Raw genomic sequence first — 19,651 nt, 5'->3', positions numbered from 1 at the left:
GCACCCTTGTCTTCTGAGTTGGATTCAATATAAGAGCTTAATAAAACGAGCGGAATATAAAGAAAAGAAACTTTTTCAATAAAATTGTTTTGGAATTATTATAAAGTTGCTGATAAATTTAGATGCATAATTATGAAACCTTTTTATTATTATTTATTTTCTTATTTTTTTTATTACTTATTTTCTTAATTTTTCTACTCCCTTAATTTTCCCGTTCTAAATATTCCAAGAAAAAATTATTTATATTTCTAGTCTTATAACTATAATACCGAAATATACTCGAAAATTTGTTTTTCAAAAATTAAGTAATATTTCAAGAATAAAATTTGTTAAAATGAACATTAAAAAATTTCTAAAATCACATTGTTTTAAAAAATTTGTTAAAAATTGTACTAAAAAAATGCTTGACTAAAGAAGACTTTTTAGTTATTTCTTAAACTATTGTTTGACATTTGAAGTTTTGAAAATACTTATTGTTAGTATTGCAAATTTTAGGGAGAAAAAAAATCAAGCATAATTTTTTTTCTGTTTTGAGAATTTTTAAAAAAATATTAGCTAAGTATTAATAATTAGCTAAGTATTTTATTAATTTTTAAATATTAACTCGTGTATTCTGTTTTATTCATTAGTCATTATTATACTAGTGTTTCTTTTTTTGGTTTTATTCAAATAATATTTTAAGTTATCCTGATTGATGCAATTAATTCTAATTCAAAAAGTCTTTTACAATTTGTGTGGCACTTAAAACAAATATTTTTTTGAATGACTTTTTCATAATTTATTTACATACATGTACTGTGGTAAATTATAGGCAAAAAATAAAGTCCAACATTAAATATTAAAACAATTGAGGATATTTTTAAATTAAAAATTTGTTTAATTGAAAGTATTAAAAATATTTGCAACGATTTAAATTTCAAACACGAATTTGTGATATAACAAAATATCACAAATTACCCTTATGACTAGAACAAAAACAGTGAAACTGTGTCATTAAAAGCTCCAGCATGAAATTCTTAATTAAAGTATGACTACTTGGCATCCATGTCTTCTGAGTTGGGTTTAATGTAAGAGGGTAATAAAAGGCAAAAAATTAATTGCAGAGAATATTTTTCCAAATCCAGTTCAATATAACGCAACGATTGAAAACCATTTTCTAAAAAGAGATAAATTAGTGAATTTGAAGAAAAAAATTATTGCACTGTTTGTGTTTATTATAAGAAAGAAGAAAATAATGTTTTCTTGAAAAACTAATGTATATTTTTATTTATTAAAATGTATAAGTTTGCAATTGTGAAAAAAAGAAGAATAGTCAACAAAAAAGAAAGAAAAAAATTGAAAAAGCAGTTTTTTTTAAAATTGTAATGCAAATTTTTTTTCCAGATTATTTAAACTAACAATTACTTGAAAAATGCTAGTTTAAAGTTTATTTCATGCATTCTACCTATTTATTAAATCTTATTTACTGCACGTTATTTCGATACTCATTGTACCTTTAAAACTATAAGATTTTAGTGGTATAAAGCTACGCATTTTATGAATTGCAAATATAAAATAAAATAATTACAAATAATAGAAAGTGATAAAATAATCATAAATATAATTAAATTTTTATCAATAATAAAACAAATAAAAATAGAAAGTTACAAAATTTTGTCAAATTAAATAACCCTTATTAATCATTAGTTCATTAAATCTAAAAGCTCTCGATAGTATAATATAATTTAGTGATGAAATTTCTGAATGAATCAACTACACTTATTTAAAATAACATTCAAAGTATGATTTTTAGAAAAGGTAATAAATAAAGATGGATTTGATTTGTAATGTGATGTTACTTTTTACTTAAAGAGCATTTCTTTTTTCGCAAACTATTAGTAAATATAGTTATAAGTCAATCGAATCTCTTATAATAAATATAATAATGCAAACAAGTGTAAAACAAATATTACATATTAAATTCTTGAAGAAAGATCAAACATTAAAATAAATAAATATTTACTTTAGACAACGTAATTGTCAAAATGAAAAAAGAATTCATTCCTTTTCAGAAACAACACTGTGAACTCTGAGAAAGAGGTCACGACCCCCAAGCTAATGGAGAACGATTAAAGGATAAACAAAAGTCATTGGTTACTTTCTTATAACTATCGATACTCAACGTCACTTCCTAGGGGGAGGATCCAAACCTTTGTTCGAGGGCTGGGATTCCCTTCACTGCTCTCTTCGGGAGTTGCGAGGTTAGGATTTTGTTGAACTATCGTACGGTTGTATAGAATAGACACCGGGGGATAGTGACGTCACCGTCCGCGTTCGAAGGCTGCGAGGTTAGGGGTCCTGGAGAGCTGAGTGGGATCTGATGAGAAAAAGAGATGTTTGGACAGATATTCTGAAGCAAAATATGCATCATCCCTGAAACAATTGCTGCAGCAGGACTGAACAATAGATATATATATATCCAGAGAATAACAACCTGATACCTACTAAGATTTCAAGCCAAGTCTAGAGCATGTGCAAGATAAGTGACTTTAAATTCAATTGACTCTAGCAGTGAAAGTAAATTTTCTCCCTTGTGATCATTATTGGGTAAAGTATAGTGGGATAATTGACAAATTTAGTTCTAATGCATTTAACAACTATGGCCTATCCCAAAACATCACCAACACATACAAATAAGGTAAGGTAAAATATATGTCTAGAAATAATGATCACAAGGGAGAAAATTTACTTAAGCAAATTTAATGATGATTAACTTAATTATCAAGATTTACTCATTAAAATAAATCAGACCATGTGGCATAATAAAATAAGGTTACAATTACAAATTTACACAAAACTGAATCAACATGTGACAAACAGATTTTAGAGTTACCACTTAAAGAAAAGGAATTGCACTGCTAGAGACAATTGAATTTAAAGTCACTTATCTTGCACATGTGCCAGACTTGGTTTGAAATCTTAGTAGGTATCAGGTGTTATTCTCTGGATATATATATATATATATATATATATGTGATTATAAATCCCGATGATTAATTTTAAAATTGCATGAATATATAAATATGAATCACATGCATGATTTTAAATTAAGAGAATATGAATCCTGAAATGAGGCTTTTTAAATCACGTGAATATGAAACTCTATATGGAATTTAAAAAATGCGAAAATACAAATCATGATGCGTAATTTTTAGATTACGTAAATATGAATCACGATGCGTAATTTTTAAATAGTGCGAATACGAATCCCACTGTCTATTTTTAAAGCACGCATAAATAGGAAAATCGACGTTTGATATTACCACCGCAAAAACGAATTGGATTTTAAGCTCGCGTGAATACGAATCGCTACATAGGGTTTTAAAAGCGCGTAAATACAAATCGCGATATTGGATTTTTAAATCTCGTAAATAAGAATCNCAACTCCCACCACCAGCAACCTGACCTTGAACTTTAAATCTTGAATCCGATCCATGGCTACGCCGGATCATGGATTCAAGATTTAAAGTTCAAGGTCAGGTTGCTGGTGGTGGGAGTTGTTGTTTATATGAAAATACCGAAATCCCCGATGTTTCAAGAATGTAAAAACGTATCCTTTGGATTACAAGTCTAACAAAAAGTTTTGGATGACATCAGTTTTATTTGAAGACTATGTAAGAAAATTGGGTCGAAAATTCTTCGCTAAAAAAAGAAAAGTGATACTCTTTATGGATAAATGCACAGCGCATAGTGATCTACCTAATTTGAAAGCAGTAAACTTGCAGTTTCTCCAGCCGAACACAACAGCAAAGCTGCAGCCGATGGACCAGGGTATCATAAAGTGCTTAAACAGTCTTATCGTAAATGGCTTGTCAGAAAAATGATCTTAAATATTGTAAGCATTTAGAAGATTTGTAATTAATAAGCATTAATTAAATAATTCGACAATATTTTAGAAGTCCAAAACCTAAACTAACGGTAAGTTGAACTTCTGATATGTCGAAGTTTTTCGTCAGTCCTATCAGATTCGAGTTATCGCGAATTCACTGTATATATCAATTGTTCAGTCCTGCTGTTTCAGGGATTTGTTTCAGGGATGATGCATATTTTGCTTCAGAATATCTATCCAAACATCTCTTTTTCTCATCAGATCCCACTCAGCTCTGCAGGTCTTAGCTCTCTCTTCTTCACCTCTGTCCTGCCCCTCTTCTCAGGTTTTTTCTTTTGTACCCAAAAATTGGTAGACCAAAACTGCTTAAATTATTCACAAAGAGGCCATCCCAAACAATCAGACAGTTTGAGCAGAAATAGGCTGACTGATACTCATAAGAAGGAAAGAGAGTTGTAGCAACACTACATGAGTATAACACTTTGTAATAATATACAACTATTATAACATAATTTGCTTAAGAAGTGCGTTTAGTCAACAAAATATCATGAAGTTTCAAGTAGTTATATGTTTTTTTTTTCAAAATTGTAAGCTTAAAGAAGGTTATAATCAAAAATATTTATTTGTACACATCTATCAAACTTATGTATTTCATATATACCTATATGCGGTGGAAAGTCCCATATCCGGAATCGTTGGGACTTCGGAAAGTCCTGAGTAGGTCTTTAAGCTAAACAAACATCCTCATTCAATAATAAATAATAAATAAATGATAATTAACGTCTATTTCAATCAACAATGTATAAATTTACACGGTTTGCATGGTTGCGCTATTTCCACAGCTTTTGCTATAGCTTTCCACATAGTTTTAAAAATCTCGATATTTTAATATTGTTGAAATGGATGCAGAGTTATTCAAGCCCAGTGTTGAAGAAGCAATAAAGACGTTCTTGTAGCAATAGAATAATAATTTATTTTGAATAAATATGATGATGATTATCTTACAAATGGATATGGAGGCAAAGCAATACAGATGTGCTGAAGCGCAGGGGTCAACTAAGAAATGTTATAACATCTCAGTAGAAATAAACAAGCTGGGATACCACCGCTTGACAAAAATAAATAATACAGTCAAAACCCACTATAGTGAACTCCCGGATATAGTGAACGAAATGTTCAGTCCCGTGCTTTGCTATACATGTATAATGCTATTTTTTGTGGATATAGTGAACCAAAAAAGTGAGGAAGTTGGATATAATGAACTTTTTTCTGTCTTCAACTGATTTTTTTCTTCTTCATTTTTTTGCAATAATTTTTAAATTTTTACTTTAAAATAAATACATATCCCGATTTTTGAAACCATCCATAGAGGGGAATTTAGCGATAAGCTTATTTTATCTCACTTTCCCATCTAAACAAACCAAGCAGATATTTCTAACCCACGCAGATAATGCACCTGTAAGGTGTCAGTGGGATTAATATGCATTTTCTGTCAGAGGGAATGAGTATATTATTCATTATTGGTCAAAGGGTTGGACACTAATATATGTTGATAAGGCCCTCATTTCAACTCCTTTTTGCTCTCAGTTCAGTTAAAAAAAGCCTGTAAACAAGTGTCTCAAATTTAACTATGGCGAGCAGTAAACGTAAAACATTCTCCACTGATGATAAAATGGGCATAATCAGACAAATTGAAAATGAATGCAATCAAGGTGATATTTGCAGGGAATATAAACTATATAAATCTGAAGTTTGTAGCATATGGAAAAATAGGCAATTAATTATTTCTACTCATGAAAAAAATTTAGATGGCAGAAAAAAGTTGAGAAAAGCAGATCACAAGGATGTTGAAGAAGCATTACTAAAGTGCTTCAGCATTCAAAGAAGCCGCAATCTTCCAGTATCTGGACAAATGTCGATAAATTTGCTAAGCGATTTTATGAGACTACTTTTAGGTGCTCGAATGGCAGGTTAGACAGGTTTAAAAAGCGGAATAACAGAAACTCAGGAAAAATTATCTGAGAGTCAGGAAATGCTTCCATATCTGATGTTGAGGATTGCTCATCAGCTAAAGAATACTAATTTTCTTTTTGTAAGCAAGATGAAGAGTAATGAAAAATAACACATTTTTTGCTACTACACAGGCCCATCCTCACCCCCCCCCCAGCGATATCATCCAGTCGGCAAATTCAGGTTGATAATTGGCCCTTTTTTTTTCTTTTTACAAGTCAAAATCCCGACTTTGCCAAAATTCTTTCATTGTCGGATATTTCATTGGTGATGAGATTTAAACGGATTTCAATGTTATCTGAGTTTCGTCCGTTTCGGGATCCCAGACCCGACTCGGCAAATCATGTTATGAAATGTGTTTTTAAATCTAGTTTTTTTTCTCCTCCAAGAGTAACCATTTATGATAATTCAAAGCAAGATGACTGATAATACAATCCAAAATCCTGACTTTGCCGAAATTCTTTGATTATCGGATATTTCATCGGCGTTGAGATTTCAACGGATTTCAATGTTATCTGAGTTTCTTCCGCTTCGGGATCCCAGACCCGACTCGGCGAATCTTGTTATGAATTGTGTTCCTAAATTTAGTTTTTTTTTCTCCTCCAAGAGTAACCATTTATGATAATTCAAAGCAAGATGACCGATAATACAAGCCAAAATCCCGACGTTGCCGAAATTCATTTGTTATCGGATATTTCATCGGTGATGAGATTTAAATGGATTTCAATGTTATCTGAGTTTCGTCCGTTTTGGGATCCCAGACCCGACTCGGCAAATCTTGTTATGAAATGTGTTTTTAAATCTAGTTTTTTTTTCTTCTCCAAGAGTAACCATTTATGATAACTCAAAGCAAGATGACCGATAATACAAGCCAAAATCCCGACTTTGCCGAAATTCTTTTACTATCGGATATTTCATCGGTGATGAGATTTAAACGGATTTCAATGTTATCTGAGTTTCGTCCGTTTCGGGATCCCAGACCCGACTTTGCAAATCTTGTTATGAAATGTGTTTTTAAATCTAGTTTTTTTTTCTCCTCCAAGAGTAACCATTTATGATAATTCAAAGCAATCTCGAAAACCATTTCTCTTGTATTATTACTTCAACGACACATTCTTAAATTTAAAAAAATTTCAGTGACCTTAATTTTTAGTTAGCTAATAATGTATCATAAAATTCAGATATTAATTATCTGAATTATATTATTATATTAACTCCTTATTAGAGGTTTAAGTAATTTTTTTAAAGGAAGTGATGAACTTACATGAGTCTTTTTTAAAGAATTAATACATTTTAAATGAAATAATCGCACCGGTGATGCAACCTTTTTTTTTAATATTTTTACCTACAAAATATTGGGGAAGAATTACAAATAAGAGTAACTTTATTATTCAAAATATCTTATTTAAATTGTTAAATTCTGTTTAAAAAACACAAATTATTAAATAATTTATATTTTCAATTAGTAAAAGCTATTTTTCTACTATGAAGAATTTTACTAAATCCAAAGGACTTTAAACATTAAAAAAAAAAAAAAAAAAAACATTTAATTTGTTAACTACCCTTCAGTTCATAACTTTTAAAATTCTATGATGGTTGGATTATTATTTGAGTTAAAAATGTTTTAACCTAAAATAAATTGTTCAGGGACCAATTCATATCTTTAGAACAATTAATCACCACAACAAAATTTGATATTCTCTATGGAGAATAGTAAACATATATGTGATCCTCAATTCACCTTCATAAAAATTTCTGTTCTGAAAATAAAATATTATATTTTGCTTTTAATATTCTTTTTCAAGAATCCTAAGAATTCTGAAACATTAAATTGAGTTACACTCAATCGAATCGAAACTTCAATCATTTCACACAATTTGTGGATGGTTGCCGAGTTCAAAGTTTTAAATGTTGTAATTTTGGATTCATTATTAATTCTTGGATTCCGAGTATTCACAGAAAAGTGGCAATTTTCTTTGATCAAGCCGTTACAGCACTATGAAAAGGAGCAAAAAAAAGATGGTGCTGCGAATCCGATCTTGTGAAGCAGCAGACAAAACCCCGGATATTTCTGTCAACTTGAAAAATCGAGGGTGTTTTAAAAGTGGTTAGCTAGAAATGCCCTAAGCTATATTTTCTCAAGTTTTCTCTTACTCTTTCTAAGAATAAAGACAATATCTTTGTCCACGTCGTTAGGGAGGGGAAGGACGGGGCTCAATGCACATGCAGCTGTGGTACCAATTACTTCACTGACCTGTCTTTAACTGTCTAGTACAGGTACTTAGTTGCTCAAAGCGTATTTTATAAATCCATATTATTATTGAATAAAATAGAAAATCCGCTCACAAGCCAACGATCATCCAATCTACTGCAGCTTCTTAAGTTTTGAATTAAGTATAATTTTTTTTTTATGAATACACATTTATTATTTGCAGTCTAATTGTTTAAATATTAAGTTTAATTAAATTGCGTTAAATGTGTTATTATTTTTCAATTAAATTATTTCCTCAATTACTGCTTAAAAATTTAAGTATAAGTATAATATAGTTTTAAATATATGTATATATGGGTAAAAATTTATTTTCATGAAGCGGATAAAACTATTTTTTAATCTCTTTAGTGCAGTAAAATGATTAAAAGATAGAAAAAGAGCAATTAAAAATTTTATGTTATTTATATTCATTAATAGGAGCTAGGGATAGAAGAAGATAAATCACATTTGAATTCCGAAAATTGAAATTCCTTTTCCGTTTTTTACTTTTTACTAAGCTTTTTATTTTGAGTTTGAAATAGTACTTTTTATTTTTAAATATTTTTCAATTGAAATTATTTTTTATAGATTTTATTTAATTGAAATTTCAAACATCAAATTCTATATTTGTTCGTACGCTTGGTTTTTATAAGTCCAAACTGCAATCCTTTATGAACAAAAATGTACTAATGCTTATTTTATTGAAAATGTAAGGTGTTTAAAAATAGAAAAGTTTAAGTTTTTTTTAATAAATAATTCTTTTTAGCTATTTTGTTGTATTTCTTATGTATTTAATGTTTTTATATTATCTTTTTGACTTAAGTTAACAGTTTTTCATCTGTTTAAGTTAATTATTAGTAAAAAAAACTTAATAATTTTGTAATTATGTAAAAATTCAATTCACAGTTTTATAATAAAAATGCAGAATAATCATTTTAGCATAAATGCTTTCATAAGTTTTTATAGTTAAATAGATTAGTGTTAACTGCACCAATGACAGTTGCGACAAATGAAGGAATTTTTAGCAAGATGAAATTGATTAAAAAGATTCTAGGAAAAAAAGGTACCGGAAAAAAAGGTACGGAAAAAAAGGACCCGGAAAAAAAGGTACCTGGAAAAAAAGGTCCCGGAAAGAATCGTCCCCGGAAAAAAAGGTACGGAAAGAATGGTCCCCGGAAAAAAAGGTCCCGGTAAAAAAAGTACCTGTGTAGGGAAAATTCTGTAGGGGAAAATATTTGAAATGAGAAGATTAGATTGAAGCGCTTTTTGCTGTTCCGTGCATGAAATACCGCGACTCTAATTAAAAAAGGACCAATACTTTCACCTCCAATCACGAATAAANACCTTAAGTCGGACAAAAAAGGATTAAAAAATTTTTAATTCCATTACAGGAGACCAGAATCTGAATTTTCTAACGAAATCGGAAGAAGTAGAAAATCTGCTGAACGAAAATCCTTCCTCAAAGAATAAAACAGTCTCTACAATTCACCACAATGGAAATGATGACGACGAAGATAATTCTCTACTGCCTAACTCAAAAATATCAGCCATTATAGCCACAAAAAGCAATCATCTGAAACAAAATGGTATCAACGGGGTTTCTATTAAGAAAAAGAGACACTGTGAATCCCAGGTAACAGTAGATGAACCTCACGGAACACTCCAATTGATTGAAGATCCACAAAAACCGATCTACGTGGTGCAAGATGACAATCGGTTGAAAGGCATGATGGAACCCATCAAAGCTGCCTGCGAAATCATCAAGAATCCAATGTTCCTGATTATTGCTAGCAACTATTCCATTTTTTTCCTCTCCTATATGACTTACTTGATTGTTATAGTGGATTATTCTCTAGATTTGGGTATAGACAGGACAGACTGTGTCTTTCTCGTATCTACCTTCTCAATAGCTGATCTTATAGGCCGAGTGGGATCTGGTTGGATCACAGACAGTGGCATTATGAAGCGGAAACATCTTATGATGGGAAATATGATTTTGGTGGGCGGACTGTTGGCAGCCACTTCATTCACCACCACATACATAGCTGTCACTGCCATATCAGTGTGTACTGGACTCGTGGTGGGGATCAATCTCATTCTCTTTTATGCCCTCTTAGAAGAATATTTGGGAATACGGCAGCTGCCCATGGCCATCGGGCTTATGAATTTTTCGATTGGTGTGATTTCATTAGTGACACCCTTGCTTACAGGTAAGTAAAACATTTTACTTTTCAATCCATAACAGATATGCTCAATGAGCCCTGAGGTTAAGTGGAATTTCAAATATAAACCACCGTTTTTTTTTTCTTCTTTTAAATATTGAAGATTCTCCATTTGATTTTTAAATTATAATTTTTAACTTAAAGATGAACCCAATGGCATTACATCTCAAGTAAATAAAAATAAGGTTGAACAACTACTTCGATCACCACCGCTTTACGGAACTTAGGTTTTTCAAAATATCAAACACGATCTGACGTATCTTTCTAGAGTTTCTAGAGAGTTTCTTTCTAGAGTAGAGTTCATTTTTAAAAAAAATTTTAACCTCATTTTTCCTTTTTGTCGATTACAGCGCAAATCTGTGGTGCTGAAATCGGTGGCTCAAATTGGGATATTTTTTCCCGGATAATCTCAATCTGCAAATTGGAATCGGGAGTATTTAAGTTTCCTCGCGCCTGCCTAGAAGTTGAGTTAATAATTAATGGGGCTAACTAATGGCTAAGGTAATACTTAAGGGGCTAACTAATAACTTATTTATACGAAACTTCAATTAAAATTCCAAACTATCAAAGTCAGCTCGGATTCATCGATTAAATTAAAATAAAAAATAAATTCAGTAAGTAAATTAAAGTAAATAAATGAAAGTTAAGTAAACTTGAATTCAACGTCACCAAAAGGTGATATATATATTTGTATACGCACACACATACAATATATATATATATATATGACAGTCGGCAAAATAAGCTTCAACACCCCCCTCTCGAATCGGTTAGCGACGGGCCTGCTACTACATAATATTTTTCAGTCATTTATTTAAATAATGTGTAACTAAAGGGAGGAGTTTGGGCACCATTAGTTAAATTGCCTGCGTAATGGATATAGTGAACTCCTGGTTATAGTGAACCAAAATTTCGGCCCCTTGAAGGTTCACTATAGCGGGGTTTGCCAGTAATATGAACATCTGCTAGGACAACACATCTGCAGTATTTATACATAATATGGTTGCATCATGAACCGATTTGTAATATCCCAGGCATTGTGCATATCATTAACATAAAGGTACAGTAACAATCATTGTACATAATCAATGGTATAAAATCTACTCCTTAAAATAAATATTTAAAGAGTTATTCAAAAGGTATGTTACTCCTCTAGAGAAAGCAACAAACTTGAACTTAATTATGGTGAGTGAAGAAAAAGCGTTATAAACGGGAAGATCCGACTGATTGGTCCCACTATTTCCAATAAATATGTCATTGCAACACATTTCAAATTCCCAATCACGCATTTTAGTAAGTAATCATTTCTCAATCCACTTGCTCAGCAATGATTCCTGTTTTGTCGATCATTTTTTTGGTAGTTATTAAAATAGATTTTCACTTGGTTTTTAAAATTTCAGTGTTTTAATACGATATTATTTTGATCAGCAAACTTCGAATGAGGCATATTGCAATCACTTTTTGACAATTCACTAGCAATCCATTGTGGATTGCGAGGGATCACATTTTTGTTATTACAGTTTTTCATAGTTATTTTAATGCTACATTATCATACATGAGAAATTTTGAATTACGCATTAGTAGATTTACTTTTTGTTGCACTCGATTTGTGACAATTTTATTGTCCACAAGGTTGGTTTTATTGCTTGAATTTTCAATAGTTTGGGATTTCCACATAGTTTTTAAAATTTTGATTTAATTTTTAATACATAATTACGATCTGCAAATTCCGAGGCACGCTTTTGAACAATCGTTCTTATGACCTACTTCAGTTGTTAAATTTTATCTCACATTCGCAATTTTTTTAAAATGTAAAATTTTAACGTACTCTGAAATTGAGTGTGTGATTCTTGGTCATAATAATCTCTTTATGCAAGACATTAGAAAAAATACGCAATTTTTTTGAGCTGGAGTGAAATGCCGGAATTCACTTCCGTAATATCTATTCTTATTTTTTACTGAATAAAGATGCTTTGATGCTTGTTTACCTTAAAGATCTATTACCACAAAAAATCTATTTTTTGAACTTGCCGAAATTCTGACGATTCCGGATGTGGAACTTTTCACTGTATTATAAAATAAAATCAATTTTATTTTATTGTCATGTTTATGCTACTATAAAAAAGCAATGGAATGGAATGTTATAGTTTGCATAGTTTTTTTTATTGGTAAAAGCTTGAAAGATAAACGTTAAGCTCTGTCAGAACATTTTTATGGAAAATAAGAAAAACACTTAAAAACTGGATTTAATATAAGGAAAAAAAAAACCTGAATAAGAACTAATAAATTTTTCTTCGTTCAAAGTAATTATAATGAACTTACTTTGTCTGTGATTTCCCCAATTGGAATGGTTGCATTTACAGTCATAGCGACAATGCATCGTAAAACACTAATAGCAGCATTTAAAGCTACCTAAAAAAGAAAAGAAAAAAAACATAAATACACAGCTATTTAAAAAATAAAATTGATAACTCAGAGCGAAGAAATTTTTATTATGTAAGCAAAATTATTTGTGAAAAGATCATTGTTCATAAGAATAAATGTAAAATCTAATGAAGTTTTATTTTATTTTACTAGTGATGACAAATAATGTTAAATAAATGAAATTTTTGACAAGCCAAATTCTGTCTCCTCTCCTTAGTTTTGTAATAGTTGTCATCAAAATAAAAGTGTAGATTCAAAGTAAAAGTCCAAAACAAGTGATTAACTCCTATGTCACACATTCAGAATAAACTCTAAGCAAGCCTAATATAATTTACAAATATTTAAATTAGTGTATTACAACATAATTCTACATGCAATAATAAGATACAGAAAAACCTCAGTTAAGCAGACACTCTTGGAACAGCAATAATTGTTCGCCAGCGAGAGTTGGTATACTGATAACGAAGGCTAATGCCACATAGGGACGTCAAAATGGGAAGTAGCTATGACCTCCCAAAGATTTTCACTATTCGGCAAATTTTGCTTGGCTAAGCGGCATATTCACAAAAATTAAATTTCTCTTATTTTATTTTGAAAACACAAGTGAAACTATTTAGTATTACACCTTTATTTGACTTTTTTACTAGAAAAAAAATTGAATTAAGTAATAATGAGAGTTCTTCAACGTTACATTGTGTTTATGTAACGTGTGTCGGATGTCAGATTATCTTTCTTTTCAATATTCATTGAGTTTTGCAGGTTACCTAATTATTTATCATTCAATTGGGGGAATAGTTGAAAATTATCTTCATCTTAGCTCTGAATAAATTTATTTCTCTTGTATTTAACCTATCAAATGGTTCATTATTTATCGACTAGAAAGAAAGTAAAGCAACAGCTCATTGTTGTCAGAGGGTTCGTGAAGGTTAAGTCTCTTCAATTTTGTGACCTACGGCCTGATTGTGGCAAAGTGGTCTGAAGGGCTTTAAGCGGTCCCTGGAGATCAAACCCCAATTCTTCAAAACAGTTTAGCGTCTTACTCACTGACCAATTGCAGGTCATTTACCAGATTAATTATGTATAAAATCTTTAAATTAGTAAATTGGTGGAATATTGCATATAGTGAAAATATTATCAATAAAATTATTTTTTATTGAAACAAATGAATTACATTCTTATTTATGATTCGATCAAATTAGGAAATCTTTCCCCTTCCAAAAATATAAGCTTGCGGTGCCCGATACCATAAATTATTTTTGAAATAATTGCAATGACGGAGTAATAACTCAATAATTTATAATGACTACTTACAATACAAAAAGAATTGATGAAGAAATTTGATTGATATACATCCCTTTGTTTTATATTTATCCTGTTGAAAAGAAAGCTGTGATAAAAGTTAGTTTTAAGCAACTGTGATTTATTATATATGGTACATTTAAAAATCACTAAGAGTTTTTATCCTAATTTTATTATTTTTCATAGATAAAAATGTCTCGATTTCTCAATATAAGTTTGAGCATCATGCAAATTTTTCACATTTGCTTCTTTATCAGAAAGCATGAATTTTTTCATTATCGCTTCCAATGTCATTATTTTCAAACATTTCAGCAATTTCATCCATATTTAAATCATTTTACAGTCACTAACACAACTTCACTGCTTGATAGAAAATGTGGTGATACCTCCTTGAAGGAAAAACTTCATATGATGCATAGAAAAAAGAACATCTAGGCTCCAGGCCCTATGGAGTTGTTGTATTGGCAATCAATCATATGTCAAGAGTATGAATAAATGTTTGATTTACATGAACACCAGGATGACTAGATTTCTTTTCTCTTTTTTCAATCCACTAATGTTAAATACAGGGGTCAAACTGATTAGAAGAACAAAGGAATTTTCAGTGGGGAAGAGGAATTAAGAACATTTAATGTGTCATTTCAATTTGTAGAGTCTCATAACCTATGTGGCCCAAATGAAAGGATAAAAAGATGATGCTGTCTGAAATATCTCACATGAGCAGTATCATTTCTCTCCTTTCTTTGCAAAGATGACAAAAGAATGGTTGATTCTTTAGAACTGAAATAACTTAAAAATATTTTTAGTTGTGGAAAACAATTTACATACTTTAAAAAATGGTGGAAAGATGCATCTTGTGTTTGGAATTCCAGTTTGAAAAAATTGAAAATAACATTTTGAGGCATAAATGACTGTCCGCTTCTGGTAATGGGAATGTCTGCTTCGTGGAGAGGGTACATAATGGATTATATAGAGAAGATTAAATGAGAATTTAAAAATGTCTATGATGTGAGGCGTCCATTTTATAGGAGTGCCCATAACATGAGGTTTCACTGTTAAGTATGGGATATATGGGCGATTCCACTATTTAAAAATGTCATATTTTCAGACTTTAAAGTCATTTTACTCAGATGAAAAGAAAAAAAAGTCAAGCAGTTCAAATAATTTTTGCGCTTAAATAAGTCAATGTTACTTATACTAACAATCTTTAGAAACTGTCATTAGTTGAAAAATCTGGGTGTAATAGACATAACATAATACAGTGGACCATCGTTTATACGACGTTTACATTTATACGACATTTTAGTGTGGTCCCAAATCATTCCTATTCATTTTAATGTAAAAATACACTGAAGAGCCAAAAAAACTGGTATACCTGCCTAATATCGTGTAGGGTACCCACGAGTATGCAGAAGTACCCCAACACGACGTGGCATGGATTCGATCAATGTGTGCAGTAGTGCTGGAGATAATTGACACCATGAATCCTGCAGGGTTGTCCATAAGTGGGAGTAAGAGGGGGTGAGGATATCTTCTGAACATCACGTTGGAAGGCATCCCAAATATGTTCAATAAAGTTCATGTCTGGGGATTTTGGTGGCCAGCGGCACTCTTCTGAATTTAGACACTTCCATTTTACATATTTGGGATGCCTACCAACGTGATGTTCAGAAGATATCCCCACCCCCTCTTACTCCCACTTATGGACAGCCCTGCACGATTCATGGTGTCAATTATCTCCAGCACTACTTCACACATTGATTGAATCCATGCCACGTCCTGTTGCAGCGCTTCTGCGTACTTGCGGGTACCCTACACGATATTAGGCAGGTATACCAGCTTTTTTGGCTCTTCAGCGTATATCGTTTATACGATGCACAGAATCGGTTATAGGTCTGTTTTTGGATTTTATTTTCCACGTTTATTTCATTTTTATTTTTTCTTGTGTAATTTAAGAACGGGCGGAATTTGCCGACATGAATGACACAGAAAAGGGCACGTGTAAATGCAGCATGTGACAACAATGCGAGGTGGTGGGGTGGAAGAACAAAGGTATAATGGATTGCACTGGGAGTGGACATTCCTTTTCTAAGAAGGTGATCAGATTCCCCAACCTGCTTTATTGTTACAGCTAGTAAAGGACATTCTTTCCTTATCAGTGCACTAGTGCTACAGATCGTTTTTTTTTTCATTCTTCGCTGTACATACTGTTTCGTCCACATCTTTTTTCAGACATGTCTCGAAAACGTAAGTCTATCTCGGTGAAAGAAGAAATTGAAATTTTGAAGGTATTCGATAAAGGTTTACCGGAAAGATCAAAAGCTGACTTGGCTAAAATGATGGGCATTCCAGTTTCTACCTTAAAAACTATTATTCATGATCGTCTGAAAATTGAGGAACATGCTAAAGCCTACGGATCTTCTTCATCAAAGAAAATGCGAGTGCAAGAGGGTAAATTTCCTGAAATGGAGAAGGTTTTGCTCCAATTTTTCAATCAGTGTCGTGCGTCAAATATTCCAGTAAGTGGTTCAATGTTGATGGAAAAAGCTAAAGAAATCGCCATGAAATTGAATCTCACAGATAGCTACTTTACAGCAGGATGGTTGCAGAAATTCAAAGCTCGGAACGGGATCACGTGTCAAGTTGTAAGAGGTGAATCAAGAAAGGTTCCTGCTGATTCTGTCGCAGAATGGCACGAAAATTTGCCAAGCATAATAAGTGAGTACCTACCTAAAGATATTTTTAATGCCGACGAGACGGGTCTTTTTTATCATCTAATGCCGAATCGGACACTAGCTTATAAAGGAGAAAAATGTAAGGAAGGAAAAAAGAGCAAAGATCGCCTTACTGTGCTGCTTTGTGCAAACTCTGATGGAAATGAAAAGAGTACTCCTTTATTGATAGGAAAATCAAAAAATCCCAGATGTCTAAAGAATATCAGAACGCTTTCACTGGATTATGAAGCAAATAAGAATGCTTGGATGACGACCGCAATTTTTACTAAATGGCTGAAAAAGCTAGACAATGTTATGAAGAGGCAAAAACGAAAAATTATGCTATTCATCGACCAATGTCCAGCTCACCCACCCGATACTAATTTTTTGGAAAATGTAAAAGTTCACTTTTTTCCTGCAAACTGCACAAGTGTGCTTCAGCCATTAGATTTGGGCGTGATTAAGAATCTAAAATTGCAGTTATAGAAAGCAGTTAGTTCAACTCGCTATTCAAAGCATTGCAGAGCCTAATCCCAAGAAAATAACTGTTCTCCAGGCAATGAATATGATTTCGTTGGCATGGTCTCAGGTAACAACCACAACAATAAAGAACTGTTTTAAAAAAGCCAGATTTGTCCATCGAACAACCGATAATAATGGGGGAGAGAACGTAAGCGATGATGATACAATAATCTATGATGATGATTGGAACTTGCTGGCAACAGACAACTTTTGATGAATACATGGATTGCAATGAAGATTAGTAACCTCAGCGATTTTCACTGTTGATGAGCTTATACAGAACACACAGTCCGAGCCAAATAGTGACAGCGAGGATGACGAGGAATGTCAACAAGTTGTTCCGCCTCCTTTTCAAGATGCAATGAATTCCATTGAAACACTAAGAACTTATTTTCTTTACCACAATACCAGCGAAAAAACTTTTCAGGACCTTGATTCATTGAACAGGTCATTAATTAAAGCTCAACGCCAATCACCACGTCAAACAACCGTAGATAATTTTTTCTGTAAACTTAATGTGAAATGATTAAAGTAAAAAAAAAAAAAACAAATTTGGAGCATCAAATAAATAAAGGTAACGTAAATTCAAATTGCTTACTGTAATTTTTCTTCTTTTTTTTTCTATGGCTATCTGTTTGTTTCGCTTTGTCCAATTTAGAAATTTATGTAAATCAACATATTAAAATTAACTGAAAACAGAGTTAGTTTCTAGTTTTGGAAGTTGAAATCGATTATACGACGTTTATCGGTGGTCCCTTCAGCGTCGTATAAACGATGCTCCAATGTTACGTCCATAACAGCTAATTTTTATAATTTCTTAAGTTTTATTACTATTGTAGTGGGTGTTAAGGACAGTAAGACTCATTTTCACAATTATTAGAACTGTCCATTTTTTTCCCACTGAGTTACATTTATAATTTCAGCCTGAGATAGAATGTAAATTACAGAAGATTAATTAATATAAGAATTCTACAAATTGAAGTTAAAGCACATATAATTATTTTCTCTAAGCTTTAAATGACCTTGTGATAAATTTAACTTCATTGTCTATGAAGTTAAAAAAAAAAGGTAAAATTATACTATTTAGGCACAAGATCTTGCATACTAATTTTTTAATAGCTATTCTAAAAATCTATATTTTTAGAATTGTAACTTCAAGTACAGAGAAAATCAAACAGAAAACTTGAGACTAACAGAAACTTAGAGTAAACATGAAAGTTTTCTGGAAATCAAAAATACCTTATCCGCATTACAGGCAGAATAAAAAATCAGAAATTAATCAAAATGGTTAAAAAAATTTTAAAAAATTAGAAAAACCAACATTGTCTAAAATAACACATATTTATTGCAAAAAAAAAGAAGCCAAAACCAGCACTAAACGAAAAATAATAAAGTAAGTAAACTATCATTATGAATGAATATTTTATCTTACTAAGCACTTCCCAATTAAATGAAAGAGATACGTAATATTTCTTTAAAAAAAAGATTATATATATATTTTTATTATTTGTTTATAGAAGACATAAGGTTTTATTTTAAATATTGACAGAATAGTTAAAAGAGATTAAGAAAGATACCAGTGAAAGACTTTAAATGAGATATGAAACGTGAAATATCTTTGTGTTATATATCTTCTTTATCTAGCAATAACAAGCCTTGTTTAAGGTATTCATTTATGCTATAGTATTATTTTGATTTTTAGCTCTTGGAAAGATTGCTAGAAAAGTGACCACACAATTTTCAAGGATTTGAATTTGAAAGCTATTTTATTGCGATTTTAATACAGTGCCTGCCGTTTATTAAAACCATTTTTGTTCTATGCTCTTTTGATTTTATAAGCGGCTGATTATATTAAGAGGCGATTCAACATTTGGAAAGAAAAAAAAATCAAATTTTTACAATATATTCTAAATGCACACACTTTAAAAGCTGAAATAATGACAACATCAGTGCTTTATTTAAACTAATTTAATTATTTTAATTAAGTAAAACCCTACATAAGATTAAATTTACAAAAGTTTTGCAAAAAACCGATCAATAGTTACTTGAGCTGCAGTATTGAAAATTAACTTTTCAACATCATTTGAGAGTTTATAGAAGTTTTTATAGTTTTCGATATTCCTCCTCTTTGTTCTAAAGCTTGCCGCAATACATTAAGTGCTTTTCTGACTTCCATTGAAGATGGCACTGATGAGTTTATTTCATCTTCTGGGTCTGATTTCTCCATTTCTTGATTGGAAATAACTTTGCAATTTTTGATGTCTGTAACAATTTCAGAATCAGACTTTTCTTCTGATGTTTGCAGGTTATCGTCAATAGCTACGTAAAAATTCTCGTCCAT

General features: G+C 31.3%; 2 protein-coding genes across 4 annotated transcripts in view; one reads left to right on the top strand and one right to left on the bottom strand.

The window, feature by feature from the left end:
* The window catches only part of LOC107449249 (transmembrane protein adipocyte-associated 1), a 68,389-nt gene that overhangs the window by 37,164 nt on the left and 11,574 nt on the right, over positions 1 to 19,651 (bottom strand). For all 3 annotated transcript variants that reach the window (XM_016064732.3, XM_016064731.4, XM_043055206.2), the window contains one exon: positions 12,674 to 12,763. In XM_016064732.3, the coding sequence (XP_015920218.1) occupies positions 12,674 to 12,763 (90 nt within the window). The remainder of the gene's footprint in view (positions 1 to 12,673; positions 12,764 to 19,651) is intronic.
* On the top strand, positions 5,499 to 10,659 carry LOC122272105 (uncharacterized). The gene is made up of 3 exons (XM_043055207.2): positions 5,499 to 5,580; positions 5,677 to 5,838; positions 9,521 to 10,659. Exons 1-3 carry the CDS (start codon positions 5,499 to 5,501, stop codon positions 10,345 to 10,347), a joined length of 1,071 nt encoding a protein of 356 aa, XP_042911141.2. The 3' UTR covers positions 10,348 to 10,659.

This window comes from Parasteatoda tepidariorum, chromosome X1, assembly GCF_043381705.1.
Source record: "Parasteatoda tepidariorum isolate YZ-2023 chromosome X1, CAS_Ptep_4.0, whole genome shotgun sequence".
Taxonomy (NCBI): domain Eukaryota; kingdom Metazoa; phylum Arthropoda; class Arachnida; order Araneae; family Theridiidae; genus Parasteatoda; species Parasteatoda tepidariorum.
The sequence above is the reverse complement of the archived record's forward strand: the minus strand, read 5'-3'. Positions and strand labels throughout refer to the sequence as shown.

What these genes read in the sequence shown, in the direction of transcription:
- LOC122272105 (XM_043055207.2), top strand. Translation starts at nt 5,499, where the DNA reads ATGGCGAGCAGTAAACGTAAAACATTCTCCACTGATGATAAAATGGGC. An exon ending in TGAAAATGAATGCAATCAAG is followed by an intron (nt 5,581 to 5,676) that starts GTGATATTTGCA and finishes AAAAAAATTTAG; the next exon opens with ATGGCAGAAAAAAGTTGAGA. An exon ending in TTTAGGTGCTCGAATGGCAG is followed by an intron (nt 5,839 to 9,520) that starts GTTAGACAGGTT and finishes ATTCCATTACAG; the next exon opens with GAGACCAGAATCTGAATTTT.